Raw genomic sequence first — 24,185 nt, 5'->3', positions numbered from 1 at the left:
CGCCCCTCAGTGGTTCTGCCCCGCTCCCCCCGTACTGTCCGGCAGTGGTTGCTGCCCCGCTCCCCCCGCTCCCCCCGGCAGTGGTTCTGCCCCGCTCCCCCCGCTCCGCCCCGCGGTGGTTCTGCCCCGCTCCCCCCGCTCCGCCCCGCAGTGGTAGCGGCGGGCGGTGACGCGCGGGCCATGGCGGCGGTGGCGGCGCTGCCCCCGGGGCCGCTGTCGCCGCCCGGCCCCGCGGGGGACGCGGCGGCCGCTGAGGGCGCCGAGGGGCTCTTCGTGCTGCTGGGCGCGGGCATGGCCGCCGCCAGCCACCCCCTGCTCTACGTCAAGCTGCTCGTGCAGGTCCGGCTTGAGGTGGGGGGGGGGGGGGGGGGGGGGGGGGGGGGGGGGGGGGAAGCGGCGGGATGGGACACGGGTGGGTAAGGGGGGGTGAGACACCCCCAAACCCGGCGTGAGGGGGAGGTGGGCGGCTGTGGAGTGTGGGTGGGGATCAGTGTGGACGGCCCCCCATGACCTGTTGTAACAGGACCCCTCTGTCGGGTGGGGGCACCTATAGAGTGGTAATGGGATATAATGGGGGATGAGGACCCCACTATAACAGGGGGAGGTGGGCTGATGTAGGGTGCCCCTGCGGGGACCTCCATGGGATGGAGAGCGGTATATACAGTGATAACAGGACCCCCTGTGCACCTACAGAATGGGGGGCACCCATAGAATGGTAATTTGATATAATGGGGGATCAGGACCTCACTATAATGGGGGGAGGTGGGCTTCTGTATAGTGTGTTTATAGAGACCTTCTTGGTATGGGGATCACTATATACAGCTCCCCATGTTATAGCAGGCCCCCCTGTGCAATGGGGGCACCTATAGAACAGGGGGTACCTGTAGAATGGAGGACCCCCATATGTAATGGGATGGGGTCCCTGTGTATAATGGGGGTCTCTATAAAAATGGAGGGCTTGTATAATAGGAGGAAGACCCCCAATACAGTGGGGGCTCCTTTATAGTGGGGGCATTGGGACCCCCTCCTACGACAGGGGATGGGAACACCTTGCGCAGTGAGGACCCCTATAAAATGGGGGGGATGAGAATCCCCTCTATACTGGGGGCTCCCGTATAAGGAGGGATGGGAAACCCCTTTATAATGGGTATCCCGAGAACCTCTCTGTAATAGGAACCCCCTAAAATGGGAGAGCGGGGCCCCCTGTACCCCTGGGACCCCATATAATGGGAATGGGAGTGCCTGTGTCGTGGCATCCCCATGTATCTGAGGGTGACAGGGGCATCGTGGCCCTTTGGCAGCTCATGGATGCTGGATCAAGGCTTTGGGAACACCGGGACAGGGACCTGCTCACGGGGTTTCTCTCACAGGTTGGGCACGAGCCACTACCTCCAACTGTTGGAAGAAATGTGCTGGGGAGGAAGGTCCTGTACCTGCCTGGCTTCTTCACCTACGGTGAGTGAAGGTCCCCTCCTGCCAACGCTGCTCCAAAACAGCCCTGCAATAACCTGCCCCGCCCCTGCCCTGCTCACTGGTGTTGTAGATGGAGCCCTAAAGGGACAGAAAGACCAAGAAAAGGGAAGGCGATACGTTCAGAAGGAAAAAAAAAAAAAAGAAGTGTTTTGCTCTCTTTGGGAGAGGGGGGGTGAATGTTTTGTGACCTGCTGTCACAGCGGTTGTGCTGCGGGGAAGGGGAATGCACAGTCCTGAAAGCCGAGTTGGGCCAATCCCAAAATCTCTCAGCAGCACCCACGGGTTGGGAGCCAGCACAGGAGCAATGTAAGAGCACTGGAAACCCCTCCTGAGGCACCTAGGGCTGGAGACAATCTGGTGCTGCCCTTTGGAAGATGCATTTTCCAAACAGATGGGCAGTGTTGGGTGATGGAGGGGAGGCAGAGCCCTCCTGACAGCACCAGATAGGAGAGCAGGAACAGTCAGTACCCACCAGCACATGTGTTTGTGAGATCCATATTAACCCTGAATCTGACCCCTGGGGGTGGAGGGAGAAGGTGACACCACACAGCACGTGGGATGATCCCCGGTGACACCACATGGGGTCATCCCTCCCGACCCTGGTTCAGTCCAAATTTGCCCTGTAGCCCTTTCAGGTGAGCAAAACCATCAAAAGATGAGAAGGAGCCCGAAATACTGGAGCTTTCCTTCCAGATTAGACAGATGGCAGGGAACAGGGATTCTTGGCATCCTGCAGGAAGCTTATTTGGAACTGTTACATTAATAAATCGCTTATGGTGGGACTGGTGTGGTTTTGGCTGAGTGCTGGAGGTGTTTGGGGTGTCTCTCTCCATGAGCTGACCCCTTCCTGACTGACAGCAGCCTGGTGTTTTCTCACCCAGCCAGACACATCGTGGAAGTGGATGGGAAAAGAGGCCTCTTCCGTGGTCTGACTCCTCGCCTCATCTCAAGCACTTTATCAACCATCACCAGGGGGAGTGTGAAGAAGGTAAGGGTCGGATTCTCTCTCCATTAATCACTTTGCTGGGTCAGTCAGTGCTACTGCAGCAGAGCTGGGAGCCTGCAGGTGCCTGCAGCCAGCCAGGACTGCATGTGGAGGACCAATGCACCCATCCCTCTCCATGTCCTAAGGGCTTGGAATAATCCTCCAGCACCCATATCCGCAGAACTTTTTTTTTATTTTAAATTAATTTTAATTTAATATGAACATTCCCTTGCATGTTAGCTCTTGTCAGCAGTTTCATGACCCCTCTGTCATTCTGTTTTACTTTCCATCCTTCCTTCTCCTGTGTTCCTTATTGCTTTTTTTGTCTTCTCCTCACATCTGAAACACAACTGTTTGTGGTTTCCCCCTGTCCTCAGATGTTGAGGGTTTGTGGGGCAGCATCTCCATCAGTTTTGACCATGTTTCTTCCCTCTCCACTCAGGCTTTTCCACTGGAAGATATGGAGCATGTGTCTAACAAGGATGATGTGAAAACTTCCCTTAGGAAAGTGGTCAGAGAGGTGAGGAGTGGATATTGCACGTTAATGAGTGATGGGGAGATCCCTCTGGGGACATGGAGAGCAAAGGAAGGTTAAACCATTGTCTGTGGGTGAGATTTCTTGGAGAGAATCTCAGGGTGAGGAGTCCCTGGTGTTAAGGAGCTATTCTGTGTCCAGCCATGAAATACTTCATAGAGGTTTGCCACGAAGAACAGATTTCAAGAGGGACCCAAAATGGGTTTCCCCCCAGTAAGGGAAGGGGCCTGATCTGTGCAGGTGGAACAGCACAGCTTTTCATACAAGGTGTGTTTGTTCTCCCCAGACATCCCACGAGATGATGATGCAGTGTGTGTCCAGGGTTGTCTCACATCCGCTGCACGGTGAGTCCTGTCCCTCCTCCTGGCAGCTCCCTCCAGGCTGAGCATCACCCCAAAACCCTCCTTACTCACACTCCTCTGTCATACAAGGCTGATGCCTGGGTTGGCATCGGGGACTAACCCAGCCCAGCAATGAGCTGCTCTCTTCCCGTTCATCCAATAGCTTTTCCCAGAGATCCCACTGGGCAGTAGCAGCCTTCTGATACCTAAAGGGGCTCCAAGAGAGCTGAGGAGAGACATTTTTACAAGGGCCTGGAGTGGCAAAACAAGGAATGGCTTCAAACTGCCAGAGGGCAGGGCTAGATGGGATATTGGAAAGAAATCCTTCCCTGTGAGGGTGGGCAGGCCCTGGCACAGGTTGCCCAGAGAAGCCGTGGCTGCCCCATCCCTGGAAGTGTCCAAGGCCAGGTTGGACAGGGCTTGGAGCAACCTGGGCTAGTGGAAGGTGTCCCTGCCCCTGGGGTCCCTTCCAGCCCAAACCTCTCTGTGATGCTACAAAATCCTTCCCACCCCTTACAGGCTCAGGAAAGGCACCTGTTTCTAGTGAGTCTTGCCGTGATGAGCACTGAGAGGAGCTGGACGTGCTGTGAGTTGAGGGAAGGCAGAGCAGGAGGGTCAGGCTGAGTTTTCCTTCCCAACCATTGCAATCCAAACTGGATTTGTTTCCTCACCAGCCCTGTGTTTCTTTCCTCCCAGTGATCTCCATGCGCTGCATGGTCCAGTTCGTGGGCAGGGAAGTCAAATACAGGTGAGTGGCTGCACCTCTGGAGGGTCTGGGGGTCAGGTGCTTCCACGGCATGAGAAATACAGCAACCCAGGAGGTTTGGGAGAGCGAAAAATGAATCTGAGCTGTGGTTAGAGGGTGGGTGACTGCAGGGTGAGGGGGCATGGGAGGGCTGGGGTCTGTCCCACCTCTGTTCCACCTTGTGCCTGTGGGGTTTGGGGGCTGTAACACACCTTGCTGATCACACATCGATTCTCCTGCCTTTTTGCTTTAGGTGTTAATGGAGAGGGAAGGCAGCAGGGAGGCAGAGTAGATAACACGAAGCATTGCAGGATTTTTCCAAGTCTTTTCCAGCAATACCTGCCCCTCTGCAGCCACGTGGAAATGTGCTAGACAGGATTGCAGCTAACCCACGACAGCCAGTGTGAGTTCCCAAAGGCAGGACGAGGTCCTTGGGCTGAGAATCAGCCTAATCAAACCATATTTTGTGCTGTGGTTGTGGCCCTTGTGTCCACTCAAACTCACTCAGAGGTCTTGTACCTTCAGCATTAAACAGTTGCCTGCAGGGTGAGTGTTGTTCTGGGTGTCATTGCAGACTGGGAGAGGGCAGACACGACCTTCCTTCCCTCAAACGTCCCTGGTTTGAGGAGAACAAGCTGCCTTCTGCTGGAGTGATGGCTGGGGAGACACTGCCATGGCTGGGGGCTGCACGTGAAGCTGCACAGGGCAGGGGTGGAACAACCCCTGCATGCTCACAGCTCTTCTCCTTTCTTGGCAGTGGTGTGTTCAGTGCCATTGGCAGGATATTTAAGGAAGAAGGGATCCTGGGATTCTTTGTGTACGTGAGTTGTTTAAATATTTCCTCCCTCAGTCCAGAGGCACCGATGGCTCTCCTGGTTGCTCTGCCAAGCTCAGCCAGAGCCACACTGAGCTGAAACCTTGTCTGACCAAAAGGCTCTCACATCACCTCCCTGAGCACAGATTAAATCTGTGCCTTTGACAGTGCTCCAGTTTGACCATTAAGTTTGCCTCAGATCTTATCTTCAATCAAACCTTCAGAAACCAGAGGAAACCCTGTATTTTTTCTTATCTTTCTTTTCCCCTTAACGCTTCTTTGTGTTTCAGTGAAGCATTTAAAGCATTTGTTTGTGCAACAGGCACCAAGATCAAGTGCAACAATAAGATCCCTTGTTGAAATGAAAGCCAGGGCCTTGGATAAGCAGCACATTCCTCTGCAGGGCACAGTGGGTGCTTGTAATGAGCTGGTGGCAGCAGGTTTACCTGTGTGGTGGGAGGAACCTGCCTGGACCAGGAGGAGCTGAAAGATGCTTCCAGCTGCTTCCAGGAACATGGCAAATTGGTGGCATCACTGAAATGGAAGTTCAGGGGACAGCTTTTTGCTTGAACCCTAATTAATGCTTCCTGCCTTTCTTTTTCACATCTACACAAAAGAAGAGCCACCTGCTGTCTCTGCTTATGGTGGGGAGAAAACTCACTTTATTATGTCAATAGTGCTAAAGGCAGCTCTGAAATGTTAGGAGGGGTTTTCAGGATGCCTTTGGCTCTGCAATGACAAAACAGGGGCCTCCAAATGAAACCTGAATGCATCAGGAAGAGGAAGCAATCACAGGGGGTCTCGTGAGGAAAGGGCTGGGGGTCTGCAGAGCCCCTGTCAATGAAATGTCACTTCATCTTTTTAGCTGAGCTGTGCAGCTCCACATCTCCTCCATTAAATCCAGGTTCCTCTGGGACAGTCCCTGAGTGTGGGGTTTGGTTGGAGCAGGCTGCTCACAACCCTCCACCTCCCAAGGAAGTGATACAAAAGGAACCACCACATTCCCTTCCATCCACATAAAATAAACACTCCTGGTCGCCTAATTAAACTTAATAGTTCACAGGGAAGGCTTTAACACAACCCAAATTGTCTCAGGAGGGCTCTGAAGCTCTACATGCTCCATAACCCTCTTAGGAAATCCCACTGCTCTGAGGGGAGCACAAACTGCATCTGAGGGACCAAACTGCTGGGTTTCTCCTCTCAGCCCTCCTGGTGCAATCCCAGCACATCCACTCCCTTAAAATCATCACAGTGCATTTGTTTTTTGTGGTCTTATAACCCCTACACAGCAATAATAGCAGCACACACTCTCTGAAGGAGTGCCTGGCTAGAGTTAAGTCCGTCCCCAAAAAGTCTTTATCTCCCTTCCCCTCATATCTGCAGCAGGCTCCTGCCAGGCCACAAAGATGTCCCCTGAGCTCTGAAACTGCTGTGCATGGTCAGCTCAAAGGTGGCTTGTCCTTTGCCCTGGGGTTTCCTCCCCCTGGGTCACTGTACATCATTCAGGCTTCCTCATCTGCCTGTTGCTGTTCCAGCTTTTCATCATCTTCCAAAAATATTCCTAGTCCAGATGTTGGACATCTCACCAGGTGTGAGAATTGTACTCCTCACTTCATTATGGCAATAACAGTAAAGGCAGCTCTGAAGTTTCAGGAGGGATGTTCAGCCCCTGATGCCTTTGGCTTGCTGGCTTTGTTTAGCCCCTTTCTGCAGCTCTGTCCCTGGTCTCCAGCATCCCAGAAGCTCAGGGCCAGCATCTGTCATTATTGTGGAGGGGAGAAAAGGATGAGATCCTTGTTGCAAATGGAACAAACGATCCAATTCTCTATCAACACACGGGTGAGGTTTTCCTTATGTGGCTCCCCTGGCCCAGCTTTCTGTTTCTGGACTTTATTAAACCCTCATCGTATCTGCAGCAGCTCAGGGGCTTCAGACTTTGAGTTAGAGAAAGGATGTTTTTTTACAAAGGCTGAAAGCCAAACACAAAGCAGACCATCTCTTTGGGAACCAGAGAGCTTTGATTTCTTTGTCCTGTCTGCTGCTCTCATGTCTCACATCTTTTAAGCCGGCGGGTCTTCTGTTGAAGATTTCTGCTGTGCTTGGCCCCTGAGACCTCAGCTGCATCCCCAGAGCTGCCAGGGCCTTGAAAATACACAGGTTGTCTCCAAAATGTGCCAGCACAGCACGCTGGATCAGAGTCCGAATTGCTGCTCTGCTGCTGCAGCAACCACAGCAGGAAACAAAACTGGTCCCCTGCTCCAAGAGGCAGCACTGTGTTTGAGAAGAAATGAATAAATCAGTGCTTGGAGGTGGGTCTTTCCAGCCCAGGAAATGCTCATGTGGCTCTCAACAGGCTCATTTTCAGAAGCACTGACCACATCTGTTGGTGAAACACAAGTTTAACACACCCCTGGATCCTTTTGTGGTGGAACAAGCCCTGCAAAAGCAGGAAACGCTGTGCTTGATGGTGCAGCAGATGCTGCCAAAGCACCAACAAACTGGAGAAACCCTTTGGAATGTTTTGTTAATGTTTTTAGTGCCATTATCTGCAGAAGTTGGGGGTGCTGGCGCTGCTGGGAGCTCTGATGTGGTGTTGGGAGGCATAAACCAAAGAACTGTGCTCCTGGGAGCAACAGGGACTGGGAAAAATCAGAGGGACACAAGTGCTGCCCCCAGTTAATCCCATTTTTCAGTGGAGCAGGTTGTGCAGGAACAACCCCCCTCATTTTGTTTTCCAGAAGAAGGGAGATTGCAAAAAGAGATGAACTTCTCATCCTGCATCCAAAAGAGCATCTGCAAAAATGGAAATCACTTCATCTGTGTCTCGCTTGGGTTTCTGAGCAAGAGTTGGGCTGAGGGATTTTGGGATAGAACAAGGGGAGTTGAGTCATGCCCAAACAACAGATCCCAAAAACTTCTCACTCCAGAGCTGAGTGAAGGGTGGGAGATCTCTTCCCTGAAATCTCCCTTCTCCCTTTCAGTTCCTTCCTAAGTAAAGACGCGTTCTGGGGGAGTGGGTTTCCTGCGTGCTGGTGAAGGGAAGGAGGGCTGGGCACCTCGGAAGGTGGCACTGGGACCCTCCTGCACCTCACACCCCTCCTTTTGCCGTTGCAGTGGTTTAGTCCCTCACATCCTGGGGGATGTCATCTTCCTCTGGTGCTGCAACCTCGTGGCTCACTTCATCAACACCTACGCGGTGGACGATAACGTGAGTGGAAGCGCCCAGTGGAGGGTTTGGGGTCTGGACCAGGCACCTGCAGTTGGAAGGAGTTACTGGGAAGCAGGGGCTGATTTAATAGAGATACCTGGCTTTGGGTCCATCCCTGTGAGAGGGCTGAAGGTGCTGTGTCTGCTCGGGGCTGTGCTTCACCTGCAGTTTTGGGGGATCAGATTTGACAGCAAATGCCTTCCCAGGTTCTCAGCTGGGGTGCAGCACGATCTCTGTTGCTTTCTGCCTCGTTCCTCTGCCCCACGCCCTCTGCCTCAGGCACAGGGGGATGTCACACAGTGACTGTGACAGCCTGGTGCCATCCCCCTCCTCCACAGCCCCTGTGGTTTCTCTTTGCAGTTCAGCCAGGCATCAGTGATCCGGAGCTACACGAAGTTCGTGATGGGGGTACGTAGGCAGCTGCCACGTCCTTTCCCCTCTTCCTGCCATTTTGGGGGGGTGAGAGCTTGTGGCCTGGAGGCAAAAGCTGGTCTGTATGAGGAGAACATGCAGAAGTTGGAAACAGCTTTCTTGACGTGGTGAGCGTTAGAGAAGCCACTGTTTTCCTGTGCTTTCAGATTGCTGTGAGCATGCTGACGTACCCATTCCTTCTCGTGGGAGATCTCATGGCAGTGAACAACTGTGGGTATGTCCCTCACACTGAGATCTAAAGCTTTCCCTTTCCTTTCTTGCAGCCCCCTTGTTTGAGCCCACTGCTAACGACCGTAAAGCTTTCCTACAGAACCATAAACTCTGTGGCACCTCGCAGAGCTGGCTCGTTTCCTGTCCCAGGTTGCTTATAATTTTAGATCAGAGGGCACAGACACAAGCAGCAGAAAAGCTCAAGCGGAGAGAAATAGGGAGAGCCGTGGTGGTGCGGTCCAATCTGAGCTAGACTGGAGGCAGAGGGATCAAAGGGACCCTGCTGGCTCCAGGGAGGGGCACGAGGGGAGCAGAGCTCTTACTGCAGTGATGGGTGCAGACAGGGGCAGGACCAGGACCAGGCTTGCCTTCCCAATCCCACTGCTTCAGGAAATCTGCATTTGTGCTCATGGGAAAGGGATCCAAGCAGCTGGTGGAGTGTTTTCTCAGTATCTTCTGGCTCTTGAAGCTGTAGATACAGTCCTGGACTCTTAACGTATCCAGGTAACGCTCCTTGTTTGTACACTCCAGGGGTAATTAAATTACATGATCTGGTGCATTGTAAATAACGAGCTGGTCATTTGGCCGCCAGCCCAGTGCAGACACTGCTTCTGTGTCCTCACTTACACTCAGTGCTGCTCTTGTGTTACCTGTCTGGATAACATGACATCCCTCAGCTGTCCCTTGTTGCCACGCAGGTTGCGTGCCGGCCTCCCTCCCTACGCTCCTGCTTTCACATCCTGGATCCACTGCTGGAGGTACCTCAGTGCTCAGGTGAGGGAGCGGGGCACACGCTGGGCTTTGGGCTCCCTCTGCTCCTTCCCAGGGTCTCCAGCATTCCCCAGAAGTGCTGCATCCTCGAAGTGCTTTTGTAACCTGCTCCTGTCCCTCTGGTTTGGCACTGGCCCCAGCCGTGGCAGTGCTGCCCTGCCCGTTACGTGCCCCAAACGGGGCCTGCAAACTTTCAGCCAGCACAGTGTCTCTGCCCCTCTCCATCCATCATCCCGACTCCAGCACCCAGAGGGCTGAAACACCACTTACTCCTCCATAGCAGCCCAGGGTGCCCAGACCTGGGCATGAGCCATCCCTGCTGAACCAGCTGCAGCTCCCCAGCCGGGTCTCGGCACGGCTGCCCTGACCCTGTGCTCGCTCTCCTCCGCAGGGGCAGCTGTTCCGTGGCTCCAGCCTGCTCTTCCGCAGGGCTCCCATCCCAGCTGCCTCCTTCCCCATTGACTGACCCTCAGCAGGGACAGCTGATGGACGTGGACTCCTCGAGAAACCCCGAGCTTGTTTCGATATGTGTAATATTTCTATTCTCCGATCCGAAGTCTGCGGTGCCAGAACTGACACCTCCTCTCCAGCAAGGCCAGTGACAGACTGGCTTCTGGACATCTGGCTTCAGGCTCCAGCTGGACCAAAGCTCCATCCTCATGGCTGTCTCGACTGGAATGTGTAGCAGAGAGAGCAGAAGGGCGTTGTCTTGTCTCTTTGGTCCAGGCTGTAGCTCTGGAGTCACTGGGGAAGTCCAGGAATCCAGAAAATGCCCAGGTACTAAAGGAGCCAGCCCTGAGATGCAGGAACAAAAGACTGCTTCGTGCTGCCCGAGCTGAGAAGCAGCAGGAGCTCCAGGGTCACCTCACTGCAAAGGTTATGCCAGGTGACCACCCTCCTGCCTCATCCTTCTGGAGAGGGCACACCTTTGTGTGGCAGGGAGCTCATCCTGGGCAAGATCAACCTGGGATCCATATTTAAGGTTTGAGGGTACCTGAACACCCTGGGAGCACCCCACCTCCCACGGGTGTGAGAGGGAAATTACAGGATCAAAACAGAGAAGGGAAACAATCCCTCTACAAAGAACAGCAGAGTCCCAAAGAGACAGGTACAGCTCAGCTCAGGGCAGTGTTGGGACATGGACACAGAGAGAGCACTTGGGGAGGGATATATGCTGCTGATGTCACTGCTTTGGAAAGGATTTTAGTATTTAAGGTTCACCCAAGAGAGCTGCTGGTGTGGGCTGGGCAGGGAGGGAGGGGAGCTGGGTTGGACTGGCCCGACTGCACTGATGGGCAACTCCCAGGCAGCAGCACCAGGAGCCCTGCTGGGCTCCCAAACCCCTTCACTGATGGACATGGAGGCACTGGATGCCAGTGCTGCACACAAAGGGCTCCCTTGCAGCAGGGGCACACGGTTCAGGGCTGTATGGAATAAAGGAATAAACCTGGAGCTGGCCAAAGGCTCACGAGGCATCGGGGTCAAGGGCTCACAGGAACACTACTCTGTGTGTGTAGCAGAGCTCACCAGTGGCAGCAGGGCAGGATTTATGCTCAGATGAGTATTTTTTTGCACCAGTCTGTGCTGCAGTGGCAGCCAGGCAGATTTCCCCATTTTGGTTCCCCCACGAAGCAGTCTTTTGCACAGAGGTGATGCTGCACTCCCTGGGAAGAGGTTGTGGGGACCACAAGCGGGTTCCTGCGTGCTGCAGGAGCACCAGCTGGGGTCACATCTCATCCTGGTCCTCGGGGGACCCCGGCCTGCCATCACACAGGGCTTTTCTCCATCAGACAGGGTCGATCCACACTTCCCAGGCAGGGCTTGCAGGACACTGGTGGTACTTGCTGGGACTGGCAGTCCCCACCCAGCTCCCTTCGGTGTAGTGAAGTTGGTCCTGTCTGTCCTCCCTCCCTTCCTCCCTCCCCATTTGTGCTACAGTAACAGAAGTAAAATAATGCATGGACCTGTTCCCTAACACCAGAGATGATTTCAAAGAGGATTTAATTATGCTCCAAAATACAGCTATAAAACAACTCTTGGGTGTTCCTGTTTTTGTTGTTGTGTTTTGTTTCTTTGTTTGTTACAGTGTGATTTTTTTTTTTTTATAACAGGCTCTCTCAGGGAAGGTTTCGGTTTAAGACAAGGCACTTCCTTTGGTCTTTTCCCCAAAGCAGAGCTAAACCAGCCGTTAGAAACTCAGTTTCCCCCTGATTTTCCTCTCCTCCACGGAAGGTCAGGAGGTTTAGGCTGAGCAAACTGCATTGGGTGCACGTGGAGGCAGCAGAGGGCTTGGCTGCGTGATACAATATACACGGGATCAGGTTTTTGGGGTTAAAATTGACCCTGCAGTCTTCTGGAAGGGGTGTTGGAGACCCTTTGCTGGTGTCAGACCTATCAGGTGGGCTCAGCCACTCCCATCTTCCCCCTCACAGCATCCTCACCCGCCAGCCTTTTATCACATCAGCTGTTTTCTGGCCTGTTCCAGCACTGGGCACTGCATCTCGCAGATCAAACACCACCTGCCCCAGAATATGTACCTTTACCCTCCAAATTCAGGCGATTTTCTGCAGGTCACATGCCTGTGAAACCTCCTGCAGCCTGTGCGCAACCTGGCTGCAGCCGTTGCAGGGAAAAGTGCTATTTCCTGTCCTTTGAGGAATTTACTTAAGGAATTTACCTAAGGAATTTTCCTAAACCCGCACCAGAGCAGGCTCCCTGCCAGCAATTTCTGCCCAGTTCTCCAGGACCCACAAACTTTACTGTAAACACAACACTTGAATACAGTTTTTGTTCACTCAATTTAACTGAAAACCAGGTTTCAAAGCCTTCAGTTCACTGCCTTACCTTGAAGCAGGGGCTGCCATTCTTAAGATGATTAAATATTTCCTCGCCTCTACCCATTTCTGTCCCTGGTTCTCCTCGTCCCACACTCCATTTGGGGTGTCCCACCGCAAGGACAGCGTCTGCACCAGCAGCAGGCGAGGAGACAACCCGAACCCTGCCTGGGCATTCCTTAAATTGCTGCCCCATTAGCAAGTGTTTGGCCCTGCAGCTGGTGCTTAAGCAGCGCAGCCGATGGGGATGGGGCCCCATCCCCACAGGAGAGAGGATCCAGGGTGAAACACGTGCTCGGGAGAACAAATGAAGGGGTGGAAGGAGGAGGTTTGGGTCTGGCGCCCGGGATGGAGCCGGGGATTTCTCCCACCAACGCTCCTCTATCCACCCAGGAACCAAACTGGTGTTTAAATATTGACTCTCCTGCACAACACGGGGATGGGTGGGGATCGCGGCCGTTCCCTGCCTGCTCGGCTTATCAGCCTTCAGTGGAAAACAGAGATTGCCGGGACTTTGGCCTCGTCTGCTCCCGGTTGCCCGGGGGAGAAGGGAGGCAGCGACCGCAGCCGGGAGAGGGAATCTCAGGTCAAGGCTGGTCTGTCTCTCCACAGAGCTTGAATGCTTGGGTCTGGCAGGATTCAGGGAGCAGCGAGATGCTGGTGGAGCCTTTGTGCCCAGGGAGGTGCAGCTGACGACTGCACCATCCTCCCCCTTCCCCCTGCAGAACCTTTCTGTTCAGTCCAAACCCCTCACGGCCAGGAGGGAAACATCCCAGAAAACCTCTCCTCGGGATCGTGCGGTGTCTGTCCCCCTGTTGCCTGGTCAGTGAGAAGGCCAGGGGCTGCCAACCCCCCTGGCAGTGACAGAGGGCCCCATTTTGCAGCTGTGCATGAGGAAGTGCCCTGCGGCAGCGCTGCCCTCGATAAGGCTGTTTGTGCTGTTCTGCCACAGCGCCGAGCTCCACGTAGGCAAATAATTCCTTAAAAAAAAAAGCAACATATATATATATATATATATATATATAAGATAATAACCCTCACGGAGGAGATCCTGCCACCGGGGTGGTGGGAATGACTGGTGCCAGGAAATGCTGAGGGTGGGGACTTGGGTCAGACCCAGGCACCAGCAGCACGGTGGCCCTGGCCCTGTCCCCTGTCTTCACTTGGCCCTGTCCTTGGTGGGAGCAGGGCAGCCCCATCCCCTGGGATGGCCTTCATCCGAAGCAGAGGGTTTTGGAGGAGCTGAGCCCTGCTGGATTATTCCCCCCTGGACAAGGGAAATCCCAGCTGGAAACGGGGAGTAGAGGCCACGAAGGGCACAAAAGGAAAGCTCGGCGTGGTGCCCTGACCTGCCACGCTGGCAGTGGCAGCTCCATCCATCGCTGGTAAGAGGGTGGGAAGAACATGGGGAAGCTGCTTTCATGCTCTCCTTTGCTGCTTCGGGCCTTTTTGGGGAGGGAAACTCCCTCAAATCCCCCCAAGCTGAACCGCCCTGTCCCTTTCTGGGATGGCAGTGCTCTCGTGGGGAGCCAGCGGTGTTTTATCCCACCCTGAGGAGACCTGGGCCTTTTGGAGAAGAGGTGGCAACACAGGATGGGCCGAGACTCCTTTCCCTGCGGCCACTGTGGCCCCCACACACCTCCCTTGGCACTTGAATGGCATTGGGGGAGAAGCAGGAGGGGGAAAAAGCCTCCCCAGCTTTAAACTCAGCTCCTCTCCCCCCGCTGTGCCCCTATGGCCGGGCTGGTGGGGCGAGGGTCCACATCACCACCACGGCCGCCGCTGTTCGAGGCGCCGGCCCTCGCTGCAAGCATGTGAATCCCCTAATCCCTCGGAATGGAGTTTCTCCCTTTAAAGCCGCCTGCGCTCTGCGGCCGGGCGGCTCTTGTCAAGCTGCCAGAGGAGGCCGGAGCAGCGTCACATGCCGCAAAGTTTTACAAGGCGAGCGAGCGTCTGGGGAGAGGGACGGGAGAGGGGACGGACGCACGCACGCACTCGGACGCGCACGCGGAGAAACCTCCTCCGGGCTCCCTCCGGCTCTCATCCCAACGTTTATTAATTTTTTTTTTTTCTTCCTTCTTTTTTTTTTTTTTTTTTGGAAGAACAAAGACTTTGGGGTGGGTTGGCGCGGTTATTTTTCCGGGGTTGGTGTTGGTGGATGGAGGGGGGAGAGGCTGGAGGTGGAGGGGGGAGCCGGTGGCTTGAATGCGAGAAAGTCCCCAAATTTCCCTGGCCGAGTTGCCGAGATCCGTCTGTGCGAAACTTAAAGGAGGAAAGACGTGGGGGGGAGGAGGGGGGGGGGGGAAATAATTAAAAAATAAAATATGATGACGTCACTCGGAGCAGGGGTGCCTTCCCTGCTGCCTGTCAGATGCGCCTGAAAAGAACAGGGCAATAAAACAACAGCCGCCTCTGTCTCCCTCGTTAAACACGGCACTAATTGGATGTTAATTTCTCCTTGCTCTTCTCGCTGCTCGATTGTGAGGGCTCTGCCTGGCTCTCCCTCTCTCGCTTCCTTTCTTTCCTGTTGCAATGCTCTTGGCAGCTCTGAGGGACTCTGGACTGTGCGCTCTCCTCCCGCTCGTGGACTGGAATAATTCAGGAGCTGGGAGAATTAAAAAAGACGAGGCGCGGGGGCGAACGGTTCAGAAACGGGGCGGGCGTGATGGATTTCGAGAGCTACTCTAATCTCCCCGTTTCCCGTGCATTGTCCTGTCGACTTGGAGCTATTCTCTTCCCATTTGATTTCTCTTCCCCCCCTTTCCTTTCACGTTGGGTTTGGGCTGCCAGGCAAAAATATATGTTTCGGGGGGAAAAAAAAAAAAAAAAAAGGCAGGAAAAATAGAAAAAAGGCTAAAGAAAAAGGGAAAAAAGGCTAAGAAAAAGAAGAAAAAAGGGGAAAAAAAAGGGAAAGGGAAAAAAAAGCCTGGTTCAATGACGACAAACCCCCAAACCTCCTCCCAGCTCCCCCCGTCTCGCCGCGCTGCCTAACCCCTGCGTGGAAACAGGCGTTTTAGGGAGCCAGAGCAGGAAGTTGTTGTTCTCTGTCTTGCCCAGGTCATCCTTCCAGGGTATGTGTGCAAGGGCGGTGGGCGCGAGGGGCTCGGTGGGCACCCAGCAGCTGTCGGCCGCACCCCCACGTTACCCCTGGCCGACGGGGCGGGTGAGCAGCGGAGGGGGAGCGGGGGCCGCGTGGTGTTTTGGGGGACGCAAGAGGGGCCCAAGGGACAGGATGGGTGGGGGAGCGGAGGGGAGGGAGCGGGAGGCGGAGGTGGGGGGAGAGAGCGAGAGCCGGGGAGTAAAGTCCTACCTGGGATCGGTGCCAACTTCCTGCAAAGGGTTACAGACCCGCGGCTTTGAGAGCCCACCAGAGGCGAGTGCGCTCTTGTCACGGTTCCAAGGCGAGATGAAGGCAGCGGGAACAGGTACAGCAGATGCCGAGTGGCCTCGTTTGCCCGCCGAGCAGGGCTTCGGCTCGATTTAAACCTCGCCGACGAGGAGGCTTCGGTGCTCCCGCCGGCAGGGGCCTCGCCATCCCGGCACGAGGCCATCGGGGCCGTCGGGTGCCAAGGGTGGGGTGCGTGGGTCGGTGGCGGGGGGGGGAGTGTATGTTTGCATGGCAAGGGGGGGCCTCCGCTGCTCGTTCGCCTTCTCGCCGTTTGGATTAACATGCGGAAGATGCGCCTGTCACTTTGCTTACTGTCAGCGCCGGCTCGGGGATGGGTGACGGCTTTGTTCGGCGCAGCCGGGGGAGCTGTGCCAACTCGGACTTGGCAGGCGAAGCCGGGTGGGCAGGGAGAGGGGGACGAGGGAGCGGGAACGGCTGCTGGGGCGGCTGCGGAGGGACGTGGCCGCAGGCCCGCGTCTGAGCGCGGCGGGTTTCTGTTGGCGTGCGCCTCCCTCTCCCTCCCTCTCTCCCGCGCTCGCCTGCGCCCAGGCTGGTGCAGACAAAATGAAAACGTGTTTTGTTTTGGTTTTTTGGCATCTCCCCAGCAGCGCTACCAACCCCAGCTGCCCCCCCGTCCGCTCCCTTCCTCAACCCGACACGACTCCCTTTTACAATCGGCACAAACCAGGTGCTAAGGCAGCAACAAAATAAGGCCAAAAATACCCCCTGGCACCCAAACCACCCCCAATCCGCCAGCCTTGGCAGCGACTGCTCCCAACCGTCCTCCATGGCGGGTGGGTTGTTGTTTGTATGTGTATAAATTGGTTTTGTCCCCTTTTTTTTCTCCCCCCATCGGGTCCCTCTCGCGTTGGGTGTGTGTGTTCCTATTCAGGGACCCGCCACCTCCTGTCGTGCTAAAACCAGGAAGGAGGGAGCCAAGGGATCATTTCTGCCTGGACGCCAGGGCGGTGGGCAAGGGAGACGGCAATGGAGGACAAGAGGAGGGAGGAGAGGCATGGGCAGGCGGGAAAAGGAGCATGGGGAGGGCGGAAAAAAAATAATCCACCTCCCTAGGCCTTTTGTTTAACCTGTGTCAGTGCAAAGAAAGGTCTTGGATTTTTTTTTGTCCTTTTTTTTCACCCTGTGCTTGAGCCTCATGGGGCGTTCTCGAGCCCATTGGGGCAACTTTCCGGAGCGGGCGGTGTCGGAGGTTGATTTTTTGGGAGGTGGCGGGCTCGTCCCACAGGCGCGCGGCTCCGAGTGCAGGAATTCCTGCCAGCTCGCCTTTGTGCCAGCCTCCGTTGGCCTTGGGTGTCTCGTTCAGATGGAGCCTGGCATCCAGGCACCGCCCATTTCTTGGCGTTGAGCTGCGAGGAGAAGGAAAGGGGAGAGAGCGAGCGAGAGAAGGGAAAAAAAAAAGCTGTCTCACTCAAACTGGCCTTTCTCGGAAAAGGATCCTTCCCCGATGATTGTCCGGATAAGCGGAGCTAAATCCAGCCACTACTCCACAACAAAACCACTCTCTTCCACGGTGCGTCTCTCTTGCTGCCTTGGTACGAAATCGAACCTCACTCTTAATTTTGGTTGGTTTTTTTTTCTTTTTTTTTTCTTTTTTTTTTTTTTTTTTTTTTTTTTTTTTTTTTTTTTTTTTTTTTTTTTTTTTTTTTTTTTTTTTTTTTGGTTCTTTTTGTTCATGCGGTTGGGGTTTTTTTCTTTTGCCTTTGATTTGAAGTAACGTTTTGTTCCTCCAGTTGCTCCGTTGCTTTGTTGTTGCTGTAACCTGCCTTCCCCCCGAAATGCCTTCCCGCCGAATCCTCCGGCCCTTGGTGCTAAAACACCCGACTTTAATCGGTCTCCTGTAGAGGGATGTATAGCAGACAGGCAGGTCCCTACGTGCAGTGTTTGGAGCAGCACTGGAGGGTGATTTCTCTCCCCACCCTCGCCCCACCACCCGGGACGTCCCCAAGAGCCACCCGGGGCTGGGTGCGAGTCGCCCGGGTGCTTCGGAACTCCCCGCCGAGCACCAGCGAGGGGGGAAAAAAAATATGTCGAATCATGTCGGATTTGCAATTCAACATGGCAGCCGCAGCAAACGTGGTGGGAGCTCCCAGCGCCGGGCACACGGTGGGCACGCCGCTCCCGGCTGGCCATGCCAGAGCGGGGTTGGGGGCACGGGGAGGGCGGCCGGAGGGCGAGGGAGGACGGGAGGGCAGCAGCGAGGACGGCCGGGCGAGGCCAGGGGAGGAGGATAATTTTATATCGTTTTAGGGGGGTGAATTACACCAGGAGCGATCCGGGAAGGAGGGAACTCAAGCCGCCTGGTTTTGTCAGCGTTAACTGTTTAGAAGCTGGCTGGTTTTCCACGCCTGGCACGGCGTGCCAGGGCGGGCGCGGGGCTGGGGTGATGCCCGGGAGCGGGACGGGCGCCGGCCGAGGGAACGCTCCGGAGGCAGCTTTTCCTGGAGCCATGGCGGCCTCCGGGCCGAGCCGGGCGCTGCTGGGAGGAAGCTGCTTTTTGAAGGTGTCGGGATGATTAACGGGGCCCTCCTCAGCCGCCCGGCACCTCCTGCCTCGTGGAGGTTCACGCCTCGCACCGGGGCGAGATTCGGCACCGCCGCGCCGAAGCTCCTCAGGTCGGCCTGGCCCTGCCCGAGCCCAGGGGTTGCCCTGGCGAGGGTGAATCTGCCCTCTTTCTGTCAAACTTAATTTAGGCCTGTTTGGGACACAACAAAAGCAGCTTGTTTGCGGGGCAGGGCCCTCCTTCCCGGCCGCCGCGAGCTCCGCAGGAGCTCGGAGCCATGAAAGCCACCCCTCCTCCTTCACCAAATTTTTCCTCCTTGTGCCCCCTGCCCAGCCTCCCCACTCCTCCTCCTTTCTCTGAACAAAACCTTTTCCAGTGAGTGACACGTAGCCCTACAGTAAAACCTCCAAAGTGGCCACAAAGCACCCAAATGCCCCGGCCCTACTTCGGCTCCGTGACCCAGCGGCCTGCACAGGCTGTATCAGCCGTGCTCCGGGAACATCCCCAAAATTGCCTCCCCCAGCAGGATGGTGAGAGCCTTCCAGAGATGTTGCACATCTTCCTGACCCCACAGGGAGCTGTGTGGCCTCGTGCACCTTGGTTTAGTGTCTGGGATGCCAGGGTCCAGCCCTGAAGCCCCTGTTCAGCACAGCCATAGGTAGGTTTTCACAGCCAACCTTCCTTCAGTTTGGAAGCTGGAATTCCCCTGTTGCAGGAGCTGGCGGCAGTCAGGCATTTGTGGGGTCAGACCCCCAAAATGTGTTGGGATTCCTTCTTCAGCAGAGTGTGTGTACACACCAGGTTACATCCAGACCCTTAATTCGAGTGAGAAGGCAAGCACAAGTGTTTTACTCATCAGTCCAGCTTTTCCCTTGCAGATTATTTATACAAACAGGGGCTGGGGTGAAACCAGACCTTTCCCAATTTGCACCCAATCCCTATTGCTTCCCTGGGAAAAGCTGGTGGAGGGCAGATATTTAAAAAAAAATAGAAAAATAACCAAAACCACTGAAGCTCCTGTGAGCGGCCTGGGAGGAGAGAAAGTCTGAACTCAAGCAAGGCTCTTCTGACGTGTCCTAAGCAAAACATCTGGCACCCCTGGAAGCGCCGTCCAGCCAAGGGACACAGCTGTTTTATTCCACACAGCTCCCAGCAAAATAGGGCTCGTGCTTCCAGAACATGGCTCAGCAGAAAGGATGAATTCTTGGAACGGGGAATCAGATCTTTCTGCTGTTTATTGCCTCTGAAAACCCAGTTTGCTTTTGGGCTGCTCTGCTCCGAGGCTCGAGCCTCGGTGGGCTGCTGTAACCCCCCCCAGCCAGCAGCAGAACCACTCTGGACTTGCACAGACATTCCTGAGAGCAGGATCAGGCCCCCAGGTTTGTCGAGGGTGGCTCTGGGAAATTTCCTTTCCTTAAAAGGACCAAGTTTGGCCAAGGCAGAGTTTGGATTGTGATTTCCTTTTTTTCTTTTTTTCTCTTTTTATTTAAACCCGCCCCCCCTCCCCCCTTAACTCAGAGCAAAACTTAAATTGGTGAGAACTGCCTGATTTACAGCTGCAGAAAACGCTGAGCTCTGTGTTTCCACAGGCCAGACCCGAGGGGAGAAGTTTCCCCTGTGCTGGACCATCCATGTGAGCAGCTTCACCACTCCAGGGACCAGTTCTGGTGGGCAAAGAGGGGCTAAAAGGCAGTGAGACTGAATTTGGGCTTTTTAGGGTTCATCCTCAGCCTTTCCACAAATTGTTCCAATGGATTTGGGGGCACAAGTTTTTCAAGATCCTTGTAGAAACCCATCCAAGGGAGAGCTGGTGCTGGAAGCTTCATGCACCACGAAGAACACGGTGCCCAGGCACACCCTGATCTGATCCACCCTCTACCACCCCACAGCTGGGCATCAGGAGAATGAACACCATTTCTTTTCCTTCCTGCACCCCTCTCAGTCCCTAAATTCCCCCTGTTTTTTTTTCTGTAGTACCACTCTGTTATTGTGGAGTTGCTTGTAGCTACTGTTTAACTTCCATAATTGGCTGCTGCCAAAGGTGAGGCCTGGAAGGACAAAGCGAGGTGGCTGCTTTGTTATTGTAGGGTTGCTCATGGGCACTGAGCTGTGCTGTCTGGCTTTGCAGTTGGAAAGCCCACGAGGCACGCAGGGGTTGGCATGCTGAGGTCGCTCACAGGATGGTCCTGGCCACAGGAAATGTAAGAGAAGTAGCCCCAGTGAAGGACACAACCAACATGTGAGTGAAGCGAGGTCTGTGGGGTCTAAGAAGTGGGTGTTGTGTTGTTGAGGTGATGACAACCAAATATCACCCAGTTCTGAGGTTCTGGGAGGTCTGTGGGGTGGCGGCTTTGCAAGCATCTCTGCTGCTCACTCCCACACCAGTGGTGTCCTGTCCTGTGGCTGCTGCCAGCGCTTCAGTGTCACTGCCACTGGGCTTGGGAGCAGAGGAGCACCCTAAGGGAGATGGCCCTTCATCCCAGGTCAGTCCAGGCTCATGCAGGACTGGGCAGGAGGTTTATCCTCACCTGCAAGACCATGACAAGTATTGTGCTGCTTCCTCCTCCTCCTCCTCCTCCTTCCAGCTTGAGGGCTCTGCAGGGCAGCCACTGCCACCTTTGGCTCAGTCTTCAGGGTCTGGTTTGAACTCCTGGGATGGTCTGTGTTGATGTTTCAGTGCTAGGCATGGGGACCTGAAGCAGCTTTGCCTGGGCAGGGAGGTTCTGGTGTAAAACCAAGAATTCAGGGAGTGATTCTCCTGTCCTTCAGTTGTGGCTTGTTCGGCGCTGGGCATCAGCTCTGGTGAGGGGAATGGAGGTTGCAGGGGCAGCATGTGGCATCCTGGTATGTGGAGCCAGAGTGGCTTGGGAGCAGGCAGCAGGATGGGAGCAGGATGGGAGCAGGCTCATTTTCTTGTGCCAAGTTTGACAACAGAGCTCAGGCTGGGAGTGAAGGAACCCTGGGCTTGCAAGAGAGAAGGTCCCAAAAGCCCAACTCGGAGCAACAGCCTTGGTTATAATGTTTAACAAACAGTTCTTCTCATGTGGAGACTCCACCAAAAGTCAGGCCAGGGGCTGATACCAATGTGATCAACAGCTTCAGCTTCTGGGAGAAGGATCAGGATAAGCACTTATGAGCTGAGCAGCCCCCAAGGGAGGATGCCTGGGATCATCCTTCCAGCCACTCTGCTTTGTGAATACACTGCAGCTGAAGAGAGCTGGGGTGGATGCAGAGGGACATGGATAAAGGGGTCTAGGAGGGCTTTTCTCCTTCTCTAAGCTGGCTGCACAAAATCCAAGCAGGTGATGAAACCCAACAACTCAGCAGCTCTCAGTCTCCCAGGAATAAGAATAGAGATGAAGTCTCCAACAACACTTCCCAGTTCAGTCTGTCCAGTCGTCCTACAGCCTGCTGGGGGATTGCCTCTGCTGTTTTCCATCCACGAAAACCCCTTCTCTCCCTGGCCCCATCAGCCATGGGCTGTTAACGCTCATCACACTCCACCCCAGGAGTGGCTGCACCTCAGCAGAGATGTGAAGACACGTAATAATGCGTCGAACCCCAACACAATCTCTGTTGTTCAGCTCACTCTTGTTAGTCCTGAAATCTTCCAGACTCTTCAGAAAGGCAGCAGCAAAAGAAGAGTCTGGCAACGAGCTGCCAGAGTAGGGAAACGTGAGCTGGTGGAGGCTGTGCTGGATCTGACAGGCAGGATTGGCCCCTGACCTGAGGCTGGATCCAGCCATGCCTGAGCACCGTGGGAGTTCCCATCTGGATCTCAGCTTTGCAGTCTGGGTCCTCCCCTGCCCAAGGGATTAGCGGGATGCGGTTCCCAGGGCGGGGGAAAGGGCTAATGAACAGAGACAGGATAACGAAGCAGGTAAGGGCTTCCTGTACTTGAGGGCTCAGGAGGAAATCCTGCAGCTGGTGAATCTGGATACGATTAGTGTCCATTTCTCCCTGTGTAATCAACCCATCTGTTCATCCTTGCGCATCAGCCGCGCACGCCCTGTTGCAGGCAGATGCCTCCCGGGCACCGCTTTTATCCCTGCCTGCCATGGCCACTCCAGGCAGGCTTGAGAACAAGGCTCGCTCTGAGCCGTGACGGCGTCTGCTCCCTCTCCCCCTTGCCATCGGCAGCCTAGGCAGGGCCAGAGGGAGTCCTGGGAGAGCTGCTCCCACAAATCGCTGCAAACAGCAGGACCGAGCCCAGGAAATGCCTCTTCTCCGAGGGGGAGGGAGAGAGGGCGGGCGCCTTCTCCAAAGGGCTTTGAACAGGCGTTCGAAGAGAGAAGCTCAGCTCTCCAGGCACTGCCCGCTGCTCCGAGCTCAGCTTTGCCACCAGTAGGTAGAGGTGGATTATGTTTGGCTGCCCGGCTCATCCCACGGCATCCTGAGCACGGTCCCCACGTGGTGGTGGAAGGGACTGGGCTCTCAGAACCACTCTGTGAGAACGCTGTTAAAGTTGGGAGGTGCTGCTGCAGGATCCTGAGGATTCGTTTCACCTTCTTTTCCTCGACAACCTTGTCCAACCGTGCGAAAAACAGGTGGCAGCCCTGCCTTGGCTTACAAATGTCAGGCCAACACGCCAGGTCGGGCTGAAACGAAGTCCAGGGAAGTGTGGATCAATGTTTTTGTTGTAATGCAGTGGCTCAAACTTGCATGGTCCTTTAGGGTCTTCTGAAAGGTCATGCTTGGTGACAGAGTTGGGACAAAAATCTGCAGGTTATAATTCCCAGTACCCCGTGGGACCCGCACTTATATGGGCTCTTGCTTGTGGTCACTGAAGTGTCCTGGGGGGATCCATCACCCCAAGTGCTGTCCACATAAAGATGGTCCCTACCCTGAGCAGTTTATGTGCTCAGCCCAGTTCTCCCCCTGTGTGGAGTTCAGGGATCCAGGCACCCGATCCTGCCATTTGCTGAGTGCCAAAGTGTCATTAGGGCCAGGAACAATTTGAGGAATGCAGCACAGGTTAAACATTTAATTTGCTTTCAAGGGCTACTTGTTGCTTCATTCCTAAATGCAACCTGTCCTCAGCCCCTATTATTTTGCTCAGGTCTGCTCTTTGGGTCCTAAATCTTCTGATTTTTGTTTGGTTTGGAATGCACTGATTTACCACTAAGGAATAAATGGAAAGCAAAAGAAAACAGCAGGAGTTGTTTGTACAGGCCCTATATTGTTCTGCTGCTACTGAAATAGGAGTGATAAATCCTGCTCCCTGGACAGAGAGAGGTTTTTGGGTGGTGGCTGTGTGCGAACAAGGCCAGGGAAGATAAACAACAAGAAAAAACCTGGGTTTAGGAAATGACAGTTGAGGATGGTCAATCAACAGATGCTTCAAAGCCAACAAAACACCATCAATTAGCAAAGCCATATTAATATTATTTCTCCAAGGCATTTTTGCATCCACAAAGAGGGCCAAGGGCTGGATCTGTGTGACGGTATCTGTGGTCAAACTTGGCTGCAATTAGGAATCTGTACTGTGCCTATGCTGGAGGTGGGGGAGGGGGGGAGGGGAGTTTTATAAAGAACTTTGCATGTAAAAAATCTGTCCACGGTTCCAGAAGGGCTCAGCCAAAAGGGTGATGAAAATCTGTCTGTTGGTGTCATTGTCAGAACTGCTGGAGGTGGGAAGATTTGCTAATCTTGCTTATTTTAAGGGCCCTGCTTTCAGCAGCAGTTCAGCTCTGAAAATGCAGCTCTGGAAACTCAGCCCTGGAGAGTCTCATACAATACAACGCCTCAGACTAGACTAAAGAGGGATGAATTCTTCAGACTGCAGGTTCTTGCCTGCCTAATTATGATTTTCAGCTTCTTAAGATTAGGTCTTTGCATTGTATAAATGTGACACAGAAGAAATAGCTGTGACATTGCCTTGAGCTCGCTGTTCCAGCTGGGGAGGAACTCAACTAAACCTGCAGAGTT

At 54.5% G+C, this 24,185-nt stretch overlaps 1 protein-coding gene across 1 annotated transcript; it reads left to right on the top strand.

Annotated features, from left to right (window-relative positions):
* The first annotated feature begins 180 nt into the window (after positions 1–180).
* Positions 181–10,521, top strand: MTCH1 (mitochondrial carrier 1). Its single transcript, XM_027897406.1, has 12 exons — positions 181–339; positions 1,371–1,455; positions 2,355–2,461; positions 2,901–2,978; positions 3,280–3,337; positions 4,031–4,082; positions 4,837–4,896; positions 8,008–8,101; positions 8,462–8,509; positions 8,680–8,747; positions 9,442–9,517; positions 9,906–10,521. The coding sequence occupies exons 1-12, from the start codon at positions 181–183 to the stop codon at positions 9,978–9,980; spliced, it is 960 nt and encodes a 319-aa protein (XP_027753207.1). The 3' UTR covers positions 9,981–10,521.
* Positions 10,522–24,185: the final 13,664 nt, after the last annotated feature.

This window comes from Empidonax traillii, unplaced genomic scaffold, assembly GCF_003031625.1.
Source record: "Empidonax traillii isolate 1590-97213 ecotype Southwest subspecies unplaced genomic scaffold, ASM303162v1 scaffold541:size654180, whole genome shotgun sequence".
Lineage (NCBI taxonomy): Eukaryota > Metazoa > Chordata > Aves > Passeriformes > Tyrannidae > Empidonax > Empidonax traillii.
The sequence above is the reverse complement of the archived record's forward strand: the minus strand, read 5'-3'. Positions and strand labels throughout refer to the sequence as shown.